The 18,377-nt window shown below is 36.3% G+C and overlaps 1 protein-coding gene across 1 annotated transcript; it reads right to left on the reverse strand.

Annotated features, from left to right (window-relative positions):
• Positions 1 to 640: 640 nt before the first annotated feature.
• On the reverse strand, positions 641 to 17,976 carry LOC142982794 (facilitated trehalose transporter Tret1-like). The gene is made up of 7 exons (XM_076129477.1): positions 17,701 to 17,976; positions 12,300 to 12,529; positions 8,385 to 8,708; positions 7,157 to 7,289; positions 5,300 to 5,517; positions 2,400 to 2,585; positions 641 to 1,927 (listed from the first exon to the last, which is right to left on the reverse strand). The coding sequence occupies exons 1-7, from the start codon at positions 17,756 to 17,758 to the stop codon at positions 1,691 to 1,693; spliced, it is 1,386 nt and encodes a 461-aa protein (XP_075985592.1). The 5' UTR covers positions 17,759 to 17,976; the 3' UTR covers positions 641 to 1,690.
• Positions 17,977 to 18,377: the final 401 nt, after the last annotated feature.

The raw sequence follows: 18,377 nt of genomic DNA on the forward strand, positions 1-18,377 counted from the left end.
CGCAATAATACTTTTGATGATGTAAAACTATAAGTTTGTACTCCAGACCAATAAATAATTTATTATACATATTCATAAGTTGTTATTGGTCCTTAATATAACATAGCTGTCTTTTATGGTATATTCCCGGTGTCCACCCCCTGCTTGTCCACCCCGGGTGGACAGAGACACAAATCTTTTAAAAAGTTCTCGGTGTCCACCCCTGGGGGACAGTGAGAATTAATTTTAAATTATTCCCGCTGGCCACCCCGGGTGGACAAAGACACGAGTTTCATATTACTACTCTCGATGTTCACCGCCGGTGGACAAAGCCACTGCTTAAATAAACATTCTCAATGTCTACGCTTGCTGGAATTGGGTGTAAATAATTATTACAAAATTAATTAAGTAGGTATATAGTTTAATCATATTATCAACATCTCTAGGGTAAATAGAAGTAGGTACACTATCTATTGTGTGTTTTCCCATATAATGTTGATTGACCCTAAGTTGCGGCACTTATTACTATATACTCGTGTCTTCAGCGGGAATAATTTAAAGTTAATTCTCACTGTCCCCCAGGGGTGGACACCGAGAACTTTTTAAAAGATTTGTGTCTCTGTCCACCCGGGGTGGACAAGCAGGGGGTGGACACCGGGAATATACCTCTTTTATAACTTGAAGTGCATTTTATATGTGTTTGTTTTTCTATATAAAGTCACGTTTTGAGGTATAAATATTAAATACAAGTTTTAATAAGTGTGATGGGTGATTAAAATACATTCTTGGTACAGTTAAATATTGTAGTATAAACTATTAAATGATATTGGAACTTAGAAAGACTAGTATAAGTAAATAATCCAACCACCAATCTTCATAATTTTACATTTTCCTTATCGTGCCTTGGACACTATAAAAAAAAACCCACTCCGATGGTCGGTTTTTATAAAATTGGCCGCTGTAGCCGTACAGCTAGGAAGACATTATTATTAAAATTATTTGATAACATTTTTTATAAATTTCGTATAAATATATTTCTTGTGCTTGGTCCCGCCAAATAGACAATTTAATCAAGCTTAAAAATAGGAAGGTATTTATTCTTTATTATACGTTTATTTAGTTATCTCCAATAACCTACCGTCAGTTTAGTTACAAGGAAAACCACATTTCAGCAATAATATTACTCAACCGCTGAACTGTAGGCAAGTCTGAGGATAGGTTATTGAAAACGACAGTAACTCAAGGTTGAAACATAAACCAAGAAAAAGAAAATAAATAAAACTTTGGAATAGTTAAGTACGTAAATAAAGTACTTTTACAACCAGTTTCAGTGCTCTTAGATAACTATAAGATAACTGTGAAATCTAAACAATTGTTTAAATACGAACGCCTCCTTGGCGCAGTGGTGTAGGTCGCCACGCCGCTACCATTGCGTCGGGAAATTGTGGGTTCGATTCCCACACGGAACACGATCCACAAATAATTGTTTCGGGTCTGGTTGTTCTTTGTGTCCGTTGTTTGTATGATTGTAAAAGTCCCCGCGACACATGAGCAATATTAGTACGGGCGTTGTCTTCTATAATTATTATAACATAATATTTACTGTCACTTTATCCACTGGATACGCTATCAAATAAGTACTTATCCATAAATTGCGAGAATAGCACTGAAACTTAGAAATCTTCACATTGGGAATGTCACATTCAAAATATCATACAAAAGTAGGTTCATTCTTTCTCCAATATCTTTGTATTTCATCTAAGCTCTTTCCTTTAGTCTCCGGGACCCATAGTACTGTGTAAACGACCCCGAACAGAGTGACTGCGGCGAAACTATAGAATACTACGTATGGACCGAATTGATTCGCTACTGGTGTGTAGAATAGAACTGTCATTGAGCTGCAGAAGAATGAGAATGCCATTGATGCGCCTGCCATACGAGCTCGGACCTGTGGACAATATGAATAATTAAGTAAGTCTTCAATATGTAGTTTATTCTCGTAAAATAAATATATACCCATTTTTGTCTCAAACCAGGGTACTGGTATTCACCGCAATGATTTAAAGCGGTTAGAGACATTGCATCTCTTGAAAGAACTGATCCAAAGAACTCAGAGGCATGGTAGGTTTAATCGTGTTTTCTTTTACCGTTTGAATTAATGATAACTATCCATACGCTAATAACATTTTATCTGCTTTAGATAATAAAAGCTTTGATTTGTAAGCTTGTGACTTCGACGAAACGGACCTAAGAAATACAATCGGACCCAAAACTGTAATTTTATGGATCACAATTATTTACTGGGTTAATTAAAAATTCATGACCTACTTAGAATCACCTTAACCCGTTAACGGCCATGATTGATAATGAAATCGTCTCTAAAGTATGATAGAGCACTATAAGCCATAAAAATTAGTTACCTGATAGGTGAACACCTCAGCCATGATGACCATAGGCACGGGTGCCAGTCCGGCGCCATACGCCAGTATACAGACGCAGACAGCGGCGACGGGCAGCCAGCTCACCACGCCCGTGCCGAGCAGGAAGCAAGTGGCCAGTGTCGTCATACAAAGAGACACTACTAGCGAACTGCATGCTAGTGGGATCTGAAAAAGAATAAGTAATACGGTATTTTACTACTAGTCTAATCTATATCTATACTAATCTATACTAATATTATAAAGCTGAAGAGTTTGTTTGTTTGATTGTTTGTTTGTTTGTTTGTTTGTTTGTTTGAACGCGCTAATCTCAGGAACTACTGGTCCGATTTGAAAAATTCTTTCAGTGTTAGATGTCCCATTTATTGAGGAAGGTTATAGGCTATATATCACCACGCTACGACTAATAGGAGCAGAGTACCAGTACAAAATGTTACAAAAACGGGGAAAATTTTGACCCATTCGGCTCTTATGTGACGCAAGCAAAGATGCGCGAGTCAGCTAGTCAATCATATTTATTGCCATTTATATTTATTTATATGTAGGTATAGTTTACAAACATTAATATCAAAGCACGACTTGCATCGTCTAGACTCGGTTGTTCACGGCTCTACGTGCTTTCAAAACTTTCATAAATCTCCGTTATCCGTCCTAAAAAATCGCATGACGTCAGAAAAACGCATAAATACCAGTTCCATATGGAAATCTGTTCAAAAAATTGAAGGATCAAATGCACTAGCTATGCGCAACTTCAATCTACTACAATAATTTAACTGTATAATATACACAAGGCGACATATGTTTGTTTATTTCAACGGTTAGCGTGAGACAAAAGTCCGTGGACTTTAGTGTCATTGTATTATTGTTGATACTTCTCCGTAATGTTGTAATACAATGTTATATGTTTATATTATGTTACGGTCACTGAAATATTACTTATAGGTGTTTCATCTCGTTATCATACTTATAAAACACCAAAATTGCGCGAAGATACCTTTGACAAAGCGAAATATAAATATGTAACTTAATAGTGAATCTATTTTTTTTTCTGTAACTTGTATAGAAGTCACCAACGAGGTCTATCGCGAGTGAGTCGTTTGTGGGATCGCCGACATATTTATCGCTCTCTCCCTCCTATCATAGTTCATTAAACTGTCACACGTGATCTACGAACGACTTTTATACTTTTATACTGACACGCGAGTTAGCCAGTCCCTTTGCACGCTCTAGCCAAAGTTGTGCTTTAAAGGCTCTCCGTAATTAAATTTATGGTGATTAAAGATACTGTAGTGTATTAAAATGAAAGTTATTAAATATTTATTAATTGTATTCATCATTTTGTGCAACGATGAGATAGAAAGCTTAAAACTAAAACAAGTGTTAATATTAAGCCGGCATAATATTCGGTTGTCTTTCACAAAAGCTGATAGGTATTCTAAATATACGTCGAAAAAATGGATGGAAGGAAACGGAGAATCAGGATACTTGACGCAAAAAGGAGCTGAATTAGAACGTAATTTGGGTGAATATTTCTCACAGTGGTTTAAAAGTGTACGATTTCTACAAGAAGAATGTCCTAACAATAAATCTATTCACATCTTCGCTAACTCATTCAATCGGACTATCGCAACGGCCCAAGCTTTTATACAAACCGCTTTCAAAGGTTGTAATGTCACAGTTCATCACAAACGAATTGATAAAGACGAAATGGACCCCATTTTCAGTCCCGTGGTTCATAGCAATATAACAAATGCTAACAGGGACATGGTATATAAAGAAATAAACCGGAAAATAAACGGCCAGAAACTCAAAGCAGCGCTATTGGAATTAAACAAGTTATTGGATATCAGAAACTCGCAAATCTGTAAAACTAAATCGATCTGTGACTTGTCTGATTTGAGTCAAAGTAATATTACTTATTCCGTTGGCAGTTGGCTCTCACTGGGAGGAACATACCTCGACAGTCTGTTCATAATGGATTCTTTTATAATGAACTATTACGAGGGACTTCCCTTACAGGATGTTGCGTGGGGTCTTTTAGACACGCCAGAAAAATGGGAAATTCTCACTGAAATCATGCGACAAGACCAGAATATAAGATTTACAACAGTAGCTGATGATCTTGCTGCACCGATGTTAGCTTATTTAACGAAGACATTTTTCAATTACAATGATTCGATAAAATTCATGTTATTGGTCGGACACGATTGTAATCAGAATATTGTGTTGCGATCAATGCGTTTTAAACCGATTCGATTGCCAAATCAGTACGAGGCTTACCCTATTGGCGGGAAAATCGTTTTTCAAAGGTGGACAGATAACAAAAATGATTATTTAAAAGTAGAATACGTTTATCCTTCTTGGACGCAGATAAGAAATGTAACTAAATTCTCTTTGGACGACCCTCCTGAGAGAGTAGTGTTGCATTTAGAATGGTGTGATTATAATGGCACTGGACTATGTCCGTGGAACCAGTTTGTTAAAAAAATGTTGTTGCTAACACAATAATTGTTTATTTATTATAAATTAATGCTATTTTTAATTATTATTGTCAGAGACTCATTAACTAACAATATTTAAGATAACGTTATTATCAACAACTAGCGGGTTCGCCCCGACTTCTAGTCTGCGGTTTCCTTGCACACACTCAATCTTTGTCCTTATGGTAACACACAGTATACCTACTACGTACGTTTTACAATGTTTTTAATGATCGTGCGAAAAAGTCGTTCCCAAAAATGAATTATTGCCAAAACTATACAAACACAAAAATCTTGCTCTCTCTTTCTTTATAATTAGTTTAGTTAAGGACACATACCTATATATTTTTCTTAAGTTATCTTAATAAATAGAACAAATATCACCAAATAGTGTTTCCTTACCTTTCTCCCAAACTTTTCAATCGACACAGTTGTGAAGAATGATCCGGCCAGTTGCAGAGAGCCGACGAAGAGCGCCAGAGTGTTAGGGCTCCACTGAGTGCCGGCGCGCTCGAACACATCGGCCGCGTAGTTCATGAGGGCGAAGCACCCCGATAGTGTCTGCATCGCCATGAGGACTAGTGTCATCCGAAGCGCCGAAAACGTGACGCGGTCGCGAACTGCAAACGTCAAAAAATGTTATCATCCATATCCATACTAATATTATAAATGCGAAAGTAACTCTGTCTGTCTGTTACTCAATCACACCTAAACTACTGAACCAATTTGCATAAAATTTGGTATGGAGATATTTCGATACCCGAGAAAGGACATAGGCTTCTTTTTACCCCGGGAAAATTACGCATAATGGGAAAATTAAGGTGGCGGACGAAGTCGCGGATAAAAGCTAGTTGGCTATAAATCATAATATATTCAATCATAAACTGATTAATTTATATTTAGTTTCTGCTCACGACTGCGTCCCACGAGAAAAGGTATCCCGGGTTAAAAAGTATCCTATCTGTCTGTGATACATAATCTAAGTAGAACTACTTATTATTCTGTGGTAGAACTAACTATTACAAACTACCTGATTGCAAAGTTTTCTCAATATCCCTTTAGTAGTTTTGGTGTGAAAGGGTTAGAAACATAACATGAGACCTTTAGAAGCTGAAAACCGAATAATTCAGGTTAATTTTGAACGTTTTTGAATCATAATACATTTAATGTGATTGTCTCGTATGGAATGCGATCACGCCATATTGCATTCCTACATAATTATTAGGCACCTATTTCGCGCTTGAATATGTATGTAATTTTATTTATTGTAAACGTTAACAAAGATATTTTGATTATTTATGGACATTGTTACGTCCCTAAGTATATTTGATGTCTCTGGTTTAACAGAAAAAATATTGAGAAACTTTATTAGGTAGGTGTTCCAAAATCCAAAAATCATTGAACCAAACTGGCACCAAGATAAACGAGAAGTAAAAAGACTTCTTCAAAGTAACATAGGTACCCGTCCCGGTTACTTGTCCGATATTTAATTGGCAAATTGATCAGTGCCCCTAGCGGCTCCCAGCCCCTATTTTTTGTCAGTATTTTTAAATGTCAAATAATTTTGCAATTGTGATTTAATAGAAATCATATATAACATTATCAAATAAGGAGAAAAGCGTGAGTTAGCACGTGTTTACAACTATACACCATAAATTAAATAATATAATATTTTGAGCGCCTGAAATAAAATTCGTTTAACTAGTTGTTAAGGCGCGTTAAACGCGTTAAGAAATTCTTTTCGCAACATCAAGATTTTTTTGAACCTAACACACGATGATGCGCACGATTAAAAGGATGCTAAAACATCATTTGTTAAATTTATTACTGATTCAATACGATTGACGATAAAGCTTATCTTCTTCTTATCGTATGATCAGTGGTCAACCTAGTGTCAAAGTTGTTCAAGCCGCCCGAAGCCCTTTGACATGGCTTAACGACTGTTACCTTAGTAAATAACAGCCGGGACCGACTTTTTACGTGCCCTCCGAAGTACGGAGACGCCCAGTTCAAATACCACTATGCGGTCACCCATCTATGGAATGACCGCGCCAACGGTTGCTTAACTCCACAGATCGTTTACCGACCGCTGAGCACAACTGGCTACGGGCGCCTCGATAAAGCTTATGAATGGATATATCTTGTATCAATCTATTGCACCATTGGTCATCGTAAATTTATAATACCTATTTTATTATTCTTTCTCCCACCGATCGATCACTATAACAACTTAAAATAAAGTATCTAGTCTTACTTTACCCACAGTGAGAAGAGACACGTGAGGCGCTTCGTCGTATCTTCGCTGTTCACTCTTTAACTTGTGCACTTCTTCGACTATTATCTTGTGGTCCTTGTGCAGGCCACGCAGCCATGATATCGTCTTGGCTGCTTTCTGAAACAAACAATTAAAACAATATAAATGTCAATATAGCTTATTGAAAATGCTACACTAACGGTTGCGTTTTTCAGAGGTAGAGGGTCAGTAGAAGCTTTAGTTCAAGTTTGTGGGGTCGCCACCCTTGTCCTCCGGCAGCCATCTTGTAAAAAGGGGTCATACAGCAAAATATGTAAGCCTAAAAAATGTTACATTTCAATGTACTAATAGGCTCGCTTCCCACTACTATTATCTGGAAATAACATTGTTAATGGTGAAACGTAGGGGTTTTTCATACATCTAAGTCTACACCTTGAGGTATAAGAGTGGTGATATTATGTACATAATATATGTATAATATTGTATACGCAATGAGAATAAAATTACTGAACCAAGATTGACTTTGTGTAGGTATCAAAAACTTCTTTCTCAACCTTGAGACTTACTTATCATAATGTTTTTGTTAATGGGTTAATAAATATTGACCTAACAGTGAAATTAAATTGTTTTACAAAATTACACTGCTATTGTATGTTATCATAATTTAAAAATATAATCATTTCTTATCCAATTACATTCACTGAAAAGTAATACTTAGAGATTGTATAATTAAAATCAGTTGCAATATAAAAGTTCCAGTCCGTGCACAGAGGTCATTAACCTACCGTTATCCAGAGACAGCTGTAACTGTAGTCTAACAACTTAGAAGATAATCTTGTGTGCAAGGTTCGCGACTGACAGGTATACAACATTAAAAAATAATTCAGTAGCTCAATTCTTTACTACTAACGACAACGGACAACTGGCTAGCTATCTAGAAATTTTGCAGAAAAATTTGAACAGCGCCTCTAGCGGGCTTCGTAAGAACAATTTTGACAGTACATTTTAAATGTTAAACTTTCTATACTCGACACAGTACTGACTATAGATAGTCGCGCTATAGAATACTTTACTACTTTACACTTACTGTTCCTTTCAGTATATACACAGAAATATCTAAGAAGATTGTGCATACCAAGGCTCTCTACTAAGTTATAACTTCTAAACTTTCGCGTTGCATGATTAATATAATAGGATGCGTGAATTCTCTACTAAGTTATAAGAATAACTAACCTTCTCTTGTCCAATTTTCAGCAAATAATTCGGTGATTCAGGCATAAAGCAGAACAGGAGCACATGAACCCCAGATACAGCCAAATAGACTCCTTGGTTCACTTTGTATGAGACCAGCATGCCCACAGCGTAAACAAATATGACCCCAAGTTTGCAAACTGTCATGTTTAAAGACCCCAAAGCTCCTCTGAGGGTGTCTTCGGATATTTCCTTGACATAAACTGGTACGACCACGAAGCAACCTCCCGCTGCAAGTCCGGCGATGACTCGTGCTATAATGAGAGTCGATGGCATGATCGCTGCTAGTTTGATTGTCCAGGATATCTGGAAACAGGAAATTTACATTAGTATAAGGACTGGCTTCTTAAAAAAATTATCTTGTCTGGCTCAAAACATAGGTAGGTGTATTCATATTAGTATATTGGCCAGCGTGGTGAATTGAAGGTCTCATCCCGACCTCGTACGGGAGAAAATCTTCGCCTAGCAGTGGTTCTAATATAACTAAATTAACGACCTGGGAATATAACCTGAGACCTCATGATCAGCATTCTGATGTCCGCGCAGAAACGTTAATCTTCGAAAACAATAATATCTCAGTAGCTTAAACTTTTAAATCTATAATTTATATTGATATGATTAATGGATGTATATTATAATTTTAAATGAGATGCAGTTTCAAGGTTTCCTCTCGTAATTTGTAGCATGATAGTCGCATTTTAAACGAAAACCTTAATATTATAATTACATTAACATAAAACCTCTCTAATTTTGTTTCTTATTTGAGAACTGGCCGTGGTCGCAAACTGACTGTCTCAAATCGGTTTTTTTTAAACACAACTCCCGCACTAAGAACTGCTCATGTGTCGCGGGAACTTTTACAAACGTACAAACGACGGACGCAAAGCACAACCAGACCCGAAACAATTATTTGTGGATGGCACAAATAATAGTTCTGTGTGGGAATCGAACCCCCGACCTCCCGACGCAATGGTAACGGCGTAGTGACCACTGCGCCACGGAGGCAGACATGACTTCTTGACCGTCTTACCTTCTTATTCATAAACACACTATAAACCTATTTTAGTTAAAAAGCTACTATAATATGTTTCCTCATTTTCATTTAGTTAAGGAGTGAAAGAAACAAAACACTTTATAAGCCTTTCATAATTTCATATATTTTTATGAATAAGGGTCTTTTAAGAAAGGTGAACATTATAATTTCTTATCTCATGGTCCACGCGGACGAAGACACGGGTAAGAGCTTCTTTTCAATAGGTATTGGAATTATATTGCGTGCAAGAATGCGACCTTTACTATATAATTAAACAACACTCAGTCAATAATTCAAGCACGTTTATAACGTGTTTAATTTGTCGACTGTTAAGTAAAACAAATAAACTGTGTGGGTTTTGTTAAGACGTATATATGTGACGCAAATAGATGCAATAAAATTATGAATTAAGATTGAGTTCAGTAACTTTATAATCTGCGCTCTAATTTTGCCTGTAAAATACCTTGCGTTAAAGGTTTTTAACCCTAAAATAATCCCGTTCTATTATTTTCTATCGTATGGTTAGTGGTTATCCTATACTGGGGCCATTTCAAACGCGAGAACTAAGTCATGTCATTTTATCGGAGTCTCTCGCTCGCACTTACACATTGTCACATTCATTTCATTCTTTTCATTATGGGGAAGTTCGCACGTTTGTAATTGCCTGAATATTATAGTGTCAAAGTTGTTCAAGCCGCCAGAAAGGCCTTTGACATGGCTTAACGACTGTTACCTTAATTGACAACAACCGGTACCGGCTTTTAACGTGCTCTCCGAAGCATGGAGACGTTGTGCTCAGATACCACTATGCGGTCATCCATCTATGGTATGACCGCAACAACGGTTGCTTAACTTACAGATTGTTTACCGAACAGTGAGCGCTTTTCCGTTTAGTATTTAACTAGTTCAAAGTTTGTATTATAGGTAGTAGAAAAGATGTGGCAAAGACTAAGTTATACAACACATAGTAAAATATTAGGTCGGGGAAGAAGTCTTTTCGCATTATAGTATGTATGAATTTGTAATAAAATCTTTTCTCTACACAAAAAACCTCGATATTTGGGTATCTCACGAGCTCACAGAAAGAAACCTAATAAACCGTGTACTATCATTTGTGATTCTTGAAGCCAAAGAGATTTTATTACAAGTTCGTACATAGTATTATGCGAGAAGACCTTTTCCCCGACCTAATATTACGAATGTAGAAATTCGCCTATATTGTATGCATAGCGCATCGTATTGGAAACTTTCTCAACGCATACAAGCAACAAACACACTTTAAAATACTATTCGTTAAACAATTTCAGTTATTTGTGGCTAATTGCTACAAGTCTGTTTCAGTATGCGTGTTGCAATAAGTAGAATTTCAGTTAACTAATTGGATTTGTAACTAGCTAATGCTTGCGGCTCTAGTCGTGTTATTTCATAGCAGCTCATTTCCTTCAGTAGATTTCGAGGGAACCTTACTTCTTACTAATATTAAAAACGTGCAAGATGTTTGCCTGGACGTTTGTTACTCAATCACGCCAAAATTGCTGAATGGATTTTGATAAAATTTTGAAAGACAGTTTATGATCTTGAATAACACATAGGATTTTTGTCCCGAAAAATCTTGTAGGGCGGATTAAGATGCGTGCAGAAGCAAAGGATTTTTGTCCCGGGAAATGTTTTCGATGCCGAAGAAGCGGGCAGAAATACCTAGTAGATTAATAAAATAATATTTTTTCCAGGGATGTCTATTCAATTTTGACCTGTAATTTATTTTCTTCAGATCTAAAGTGAAGTTGTAATCAAAATAACAAAATACTTAGTGATAATATTATGGTGGCCTAGTTATTTAACAAATTAAGATCTCTTGTTATTCTAAGTGGGCGTCAAGGCAAACGAAGTCCATTTAAAATGAATTAGTTATAATTATCCCTGTTAACACATTTACTTGAGTACAATAATTAGTATAACAGTTAAGTACCATTAGAAGTTAATCTTCATTTTGTTTAAACTAGCTTTGCACCCACGGCATTTCCTGCGTGGCATTTAAATTATAAGTGAAATTTCCAAAATCCTCTCTTAGTGCTTCTTTACACTTTCTAAGGAGACTTTATATGAAATTTCAACTTTCTATGCTCAGTAGTTTCGGTTGTGCGTTGTCTATCAGTCAGTCAGTAAGTCAGTAACGAAAGAGTTTTATGTATTTTGATTGATTGGAATAAAAATCTACCCCAGATTCAGATAAAGGCAGAAGGCAGGCAACTATAAAACAAAAATCATTATTCATTAGAGTAATGTTGTTTTACAACAGTAATTTGTGATGCGTGAAATACATGGTTCCTCAAGCATAAAGATTGCTAGCTATTGAAACAACGATAATGGATACATCTTTCTACATGTACATAATTCGGACATCGTATAGGTAAAAGGTACGTTTAAGTGGCGCGTGGATTGCTAACATAAATCAATTTTAACGTATTTACTTTAAAATATTTTAGAAAACGGCATATCTTTTGAAAGCAAGAATAAAGATTTTATTGCATTGTGAAATGCGTCTTATACGTCAAAAACTTTGTGAAAATTAAACTGTGAAAAGGATGAAATAAGTCCGGTATATAATTGATTTAACTGTCACCTCCTAATCCAAATTGTCCTAATTTAAGATCGTATAATTGTAACCAGAATTCGCCTCTAGACGGTTATAGAATGCCGGTTTTGAGTATTTGACTCATTATGCTACTATGATTAAGGCGTTATGGCTTCTCTCTCTCTCTCTTGAAAGAGATAACAGTAATAAAGAAAAACACAAGCAATATCTTACGGATTCTCTCTCTTTGAAAGGGGCTATAACAATAACAAACACAAACAATACTCACACAAGACAACAAAGAAACTAAAATAACGCAGATCTTTCTTCCATATCTATCTGAAGCATAACTGAAGAACGGTATCCCGCAGATAGCCGCGAGTGGTAGTGCCGCGGCCATCCACGACACATCGTTGTCTGTCAGCGGGGCGCGCGCGGGCGTGGCCTGGGACTTGAGCAGCGGCCCCATGGGAGACAGCCAGCCGATCTGGATGCCATATGTGAATGTCGGTATTGTAGCTGGAAGGAAAAGGAAAATTACACATTTAATGAAATATATGTAGTAAATGTCTCTGTGGCGCGGTTCGGTAGTTTATTTGACTGCTGTTCGTATTGGGAGTCGGTTAACGGGTTCGATTCGCGGGTTGGGCTTTGGACGACCTCCGTGGCGCAGTGGTTAAGTTGGTCGCCAGGCCACTACCATTGCGTCAGGAGGTCTTGGGTCCGATTCCTATGCCACTTATTTATACGATCCACAAATAGTTGTTTCACACAACACAAGAGCAATTCATAGCGCGGGAGTTGTCTTAAACAAAATAATTTATATTAAGTACAATATTTCTCAATATCGGATATATGGCAATGGGCTCGACCCTATTATATGGGACTAATATAAGTATTGATGGCGAAGCAAACCGCTCCACAGAGATGTAGTTAGAATTAATTCAGTGTAGGAGAAAATAATGGCTAATAAACTATACAGTTCTATAACAGTTGAGAGTATATAGTTTCAGTTCATTAAACAATAAATATGAAGTTCTTAGTACAATTGACATTGAAAATGATAACGATTCAGCGTGGCTCAGTGAGTGATGTATCGTTTTATATTTATGTATGAGTAATACTATCTATCTATAAATGTGCACTGGTATGTAGCATACTGTAGGCATCATATCTAGCAGTACCTACTGTCACGAGCACGAGTATGACCGATATTTTTCAACGTATTTTTTTATCAAGAAACATAATTGAACTTAGTTTTGAGTTGTGTTTGATTGGAGTTAACCAATATAGAACTCAGCCAGGAGGGAAAGAATCCTTTTTCCCTGAATGATTGGAATAGTCCAGTGATTGTATATTAATTTATTTCGTTTATTCCCATCTGCCACCTCTGAGCTTGCCACCGGGGTGGTGGTTGGCACTAATAAGTGGCGTTATAATACAGAGGTTTATTCGCATTACTATATTTCTAGCCATGGATTCGTTAAATGCTGACATTAAACTGCCATAAGCATAGAATGTTCACTTAAATACATTTTCATTATAATCTACTAATTAATTAAGAAATTTTTTTCAAAACGTGAGTGTAATCATATTTATGCTCATGACTGTACTTACTTTAATGATGCAATTTATTTGACACATTACTTTGCCGCGGTAATTTTTACATTGATTAATGATGCACGAGTACTCTTCGTATAATAACATTATTTTACTTCGCTAATGATTTAAATATATTATATTGTCTCGTTAACGTTTAATGGTAGTTTTTTGTATTTTTATTTTATTATTATGCCACTCTAAAAGCAACAATAATAACTTTGAACCGTGCCTTTGCTTGCATGGCCGTTCTTAGAGAAAACAGTGGCAGTCTCGTCTTTCCCCGGGAATGCATTTATGTTTGTGCTACATGGGTACATAAATGCCCTAAATGGGGGAAACCATTAAGTCACAAAAGTGGCAGACAATAACAAGAGGTGTAAAGTAATTAAGTACAAATAACCAGCTTATCTGCTCTACACAGCTCTACCACGACGATGATAAACAGAACGACCCCCCACCAGCCATTTAGGGGTAGTTAGCTTCTGCTCTATGTTCTATTTAATATCATATGAGTTAATCTAGGTTATAAACTATATCTGCAGTCAAGTTAATCAAAAACTGTCTAGTAGTTTTGCTGTGATCGAGTAATAGACATTGAGTACATGCAAAGTTTCGAACTCGCACTTGGCCAGTGTAGTGGACTCAAGGCCTAACACCTCCATCACCCGGGAGGAGACACCAGTCTAGGTTTATATAAATAAAGTATAGTTATGACGTTTTTAACTGAGGAAGTATGAGGAAGTCGAGAGCAACACATACGTACAGATCTGAATGTTGCACGTCATCGTGTACGTTTCTGCTTAATGTTAATTCTCACTCATTGTTTAAATACGAACTCTATATTTGGCACACGTACTTCGGTACTTTATAATACATACGCGTCATTATTTCCTCTTTATAAAACACTAGTTTTCCGCCTGCGGCTTTGTCCTCGTGAAATTTCCAAAAATCCTTAGTGCTCCTATACATTTCCTAAAGAATCTTCATACCGCAACTTCGGCTGCGCGTTGTCCATCAGTCAGCCAGTCAGTAATGGAAGAGTTTTATATTAAGAATATTGACTGGTTTATACGGTCCCCGTTATTATTATTTTTTTAACCTTTTTCTTCGTTCTTTCTTCGGTATAGGGTGGCAAAAGTCCGATGAACCGTGGAGGGAAACTAGTTTCAATATTCAATACCTTAATTCACTAAAAGGAATCGTGCTTTTATTTGAAAGATTAAACGATCTGCTTTTTTGACTATCCAGTTGCATAAAAGGAGTTCTAGAATAGTGTCCAATGGATGTGTATTGTGGACACTTCTAGGCACTATAAACTAAGTTCTGCACAGTTGACTAGTTACAATGAATCTGGTCGCCGTAGTCGAATTACGGCTAGTTGGATTTTTCTTTTCTAATATAGATATCTCAGTAAAAGTCTTTCATGATTTCCAGGGTTAATAAAATTGATATTGCACACCACTTCTAAATAATGAGTATCCGAAAGTTTATCATGAGGAAATGTGATGTTTTAATACATAACATGCTGCCACTAAATCTATCGAACAGTTTATCCAACAGTTATCCGTTTGTTTGTTTGTTTGTTTGTCGTATGGTTCACTAACCGGCTGTTCACTAACCGGGCGGCTTGAACAACTTTGACACTAGGTTGACAGTGGTTGACCACTGTCAACCTAGTGTCAAAGTTGTTCAAGCCGCCCGAAAGGCCTTTGACATGGCTTAACGACTCTTATCTTAGTAGACGACAGCCGGGACCGACTTTTTACGTGCCCTCCGAAGCACGGAGACGCCCAGCTCAAATACCACTATGTGGTCACCCATCTATGGAATGACCGCACCAACGGTTGCTTAACCCACAGATCGTTTATCGACCGGTGAGCGCAACTGGCTATGGGCGCCTCACATTTATCCGTAACCTGTGAAACTCGCTCTTAATGTATACCCGCCGATTTATTTACAAATATGTCTACAATTGAGTAATTAGCATTGAAACACGTCAGAGGCGGGGACGTGACACTTATAACAAGTAAATACTATGCAAATACATACAAGCATACATACATACATACAAATATTTACTATACGTTCAATGACATCATCCTTGATTCATCAAGGACGTAACGAAGAAATAAGAATAATTAAATAAATTTAACCCATTAATGTCCCACTGCTGGGTAAGGGTCTCCTCCCGTAATGAGGGAGGGGTTAGGCCTTGAGTCCACCACGCTCGCTAAGAGCTGGTTGGGGACTTTGCATTACTTTAAGAACTGTGTAAAAGAACTCTCAGACATGCAAGGTTGCATCACGATGTTTTACTTAATCATTCGTACAAGTGAGAATTATTTCTAATTTCTAATACACACATAACTTCTAAAAGTCATTAGTGGGTTCGAACCATCGACGACTTGTGTAGGAGGTGCATTCTTAGACCACTCGGCTATCACTGTTTAGAAGAACAAAACTTTTTGTATGACATTGCCTCTGTGGTCTGAATACGACTGCCGAACACAAGGTTTGCGGTTCCCGGGCAAATTGGTACTGTAGGTTATAGCGTCGGTTACAACAACCTATCTGCAAGGATAGGCTTACTTTGTTTATCTTTATTATAATGTCTACACTTTCAGATCATCATATTCATAACACACGTAACTTTGAAAAGTCATATATTGGTTTGCTTCAGGTTCAAAGTTAACCTACTTGCGTAGGCTAATGCTTATTAAATACTTTCATCAAATACAAGCACAGCCACAAGAGTAAATAATATTATAAACATTGTATTTGTCACGTTTAGTTCAAAAAGTGCGTTAAGATAATACATGTCCTTATTAGTACTAGTCGTATAAGTAAAGGGCCTGACGAACACTTTCGCTTATGTAGAAATCGAAACTATGGGCTGGCAACTTAATAGAGAGTCTTGGCATGCACGATTTATTTAGATTTTATTTAATGATTGGGTATATTTATTAGGTTGGGGAAAAGTCTTTTCGCATTATAGTATGTGTGAACTCGTAATAAAATCTCTTTGGCTTCAAGAATCACAAATGAGTACATGGTTCATTAGGTTTCTTTCAGTGAGCTTGTGAGGTACCCAAATATCGAGCTTTTTTGTGTAGAGAAAAGATTTTATTACAAGTTTATACATACTATAATGCGAGAACACTTTCTCCCAGACCTAATATTTCTAAAATAAATAGCTGTATCAAACAAGCTACTGTCAGCTACATAGGCCTGCGGGTCACTGATGTTCTACATTCTGAATTTTCGTACCTCCATCAGTTTCGAACTATTTGTACAAGACTTTTAACGAAGTTGTTAGGCTTCAGGAGCTACAGGTACTAGTTTTTATTTGTACTTATTAACTAGTAAAATGCAATGGTATGTTTCGAAAATACTACTTTATCTGCGTAAAAAGTATCGATTATACTGGACTGTCTTAGAGGTTTAAGAGTAAGCAGTAAGGTCCGCGCGCCTGTTAAATTTATTTCAGCTGTTTTGCGTGAAAGTGTTGCATCCATTAAATCCCTTCAGAGGTATTTTGTGAGAGTATAGAATCCATTTAAACTGTCGCATTATAGGTAGGTAAGTAGAAGTAATACTTATTTAAGTACGAGTAGGAATGTTTTCAATTACGAAATTAAAGTTTATATATTTGTTAAGGGTCAAGAATATACAAAATATTGTTAAAAAAGGTATAGCTTTTTTCATTTAATTTCTTGCCAGCAAATAAATCATCATTTTTGAAAATTCTATTAGTAATTAGTGCTTGAAATAAAAAGGTGTAATTAGCAAACTCTAAGTTATTCTCTATGTGCAGAAACATAAAGGTACCTACTCTACATAACACTCATTAAAAGCCATTCTGAACAAGTACAATGTAAGCTTTATGCATTATTTTACTTTTAAACACATGTTACAAAGTCAAGAGTAAAGTAAATAAAACGATACATGATCTGACTCGACAACTGAACAAACATGTACATAAATACGTTTTTTTATTATAAACTCTATGTACCTACCTAACATGCAATGAGAAGATACTGGCCAAATAGATACTTTTTTAAATATTAAATTTTAAATATTATTATTACCTATAAGTGCAGTAAGTATTTGTCTTTTCGCACTACTTTCATTTTTCCGCCGGTCCATGTTGGCTCAATGATTCGTGATCCGAATGCACGAATAAAAAAAAAACAAAGTCACTTGTAGGTTAACTTTTGACAAAACAAATATGAAAACACCACTTTTATTCAACACACTGCATAAATGTATTACTGTTTTGTTGTTTTTATTTATATTTTAATTTAAAATCACGATTTTTATCGCAAATTTCTTGCGCTTGCGTTCACGCTGACGTCTGTCAAACAACTGCTATTATAACCTATAATCGTTCGTTCTAGGTAACTGTTATGCAAACGCAAAGTTATGTCATCATCGATGTTTTTCATAACTGAACCTTATCTGTTCTTGTTAGAGTTTAAATTCAAATGATAAAGAGTTTATCAACTGCAGAGTGTATTAGCTGCGGCGCCGACTGACCGAATTCGATGACCGTTGATTTAGAAGTTGCTTTACGAATTTATACTCTATTGTTAATGAAATAAAGACTATTATAAGTTTAATTTTATGTTCAATTTAGTTTGTGAACATGTGTGTACATAGATGTTTCCCGGCGGTTTCGTAGAAAGTGTGAATGAATCCGGGAGGCGTGTATGTGTTGACAATGAATTGTGTTACATAAATTAATATCTTTATTAGAATCGATGGG

Source organism: Anticarsia gemmatalis, chromosome 22 (assembly GCF_050436995.1).
Source record: "Anticarsia gemmatalis isolate Benzon Research Colony breed Stoneville strain chromosome 22, ilAntGemm2 primary, whole genome shotgun sequence".
Classification (NCBI taxonomy): domain Eukaryota; kingdom Metazoa; phylum Arthropoda; class Insecta; order Lepidoptera; family Erebidae; genus Anticarsia; species Anticarsia gemmatalis.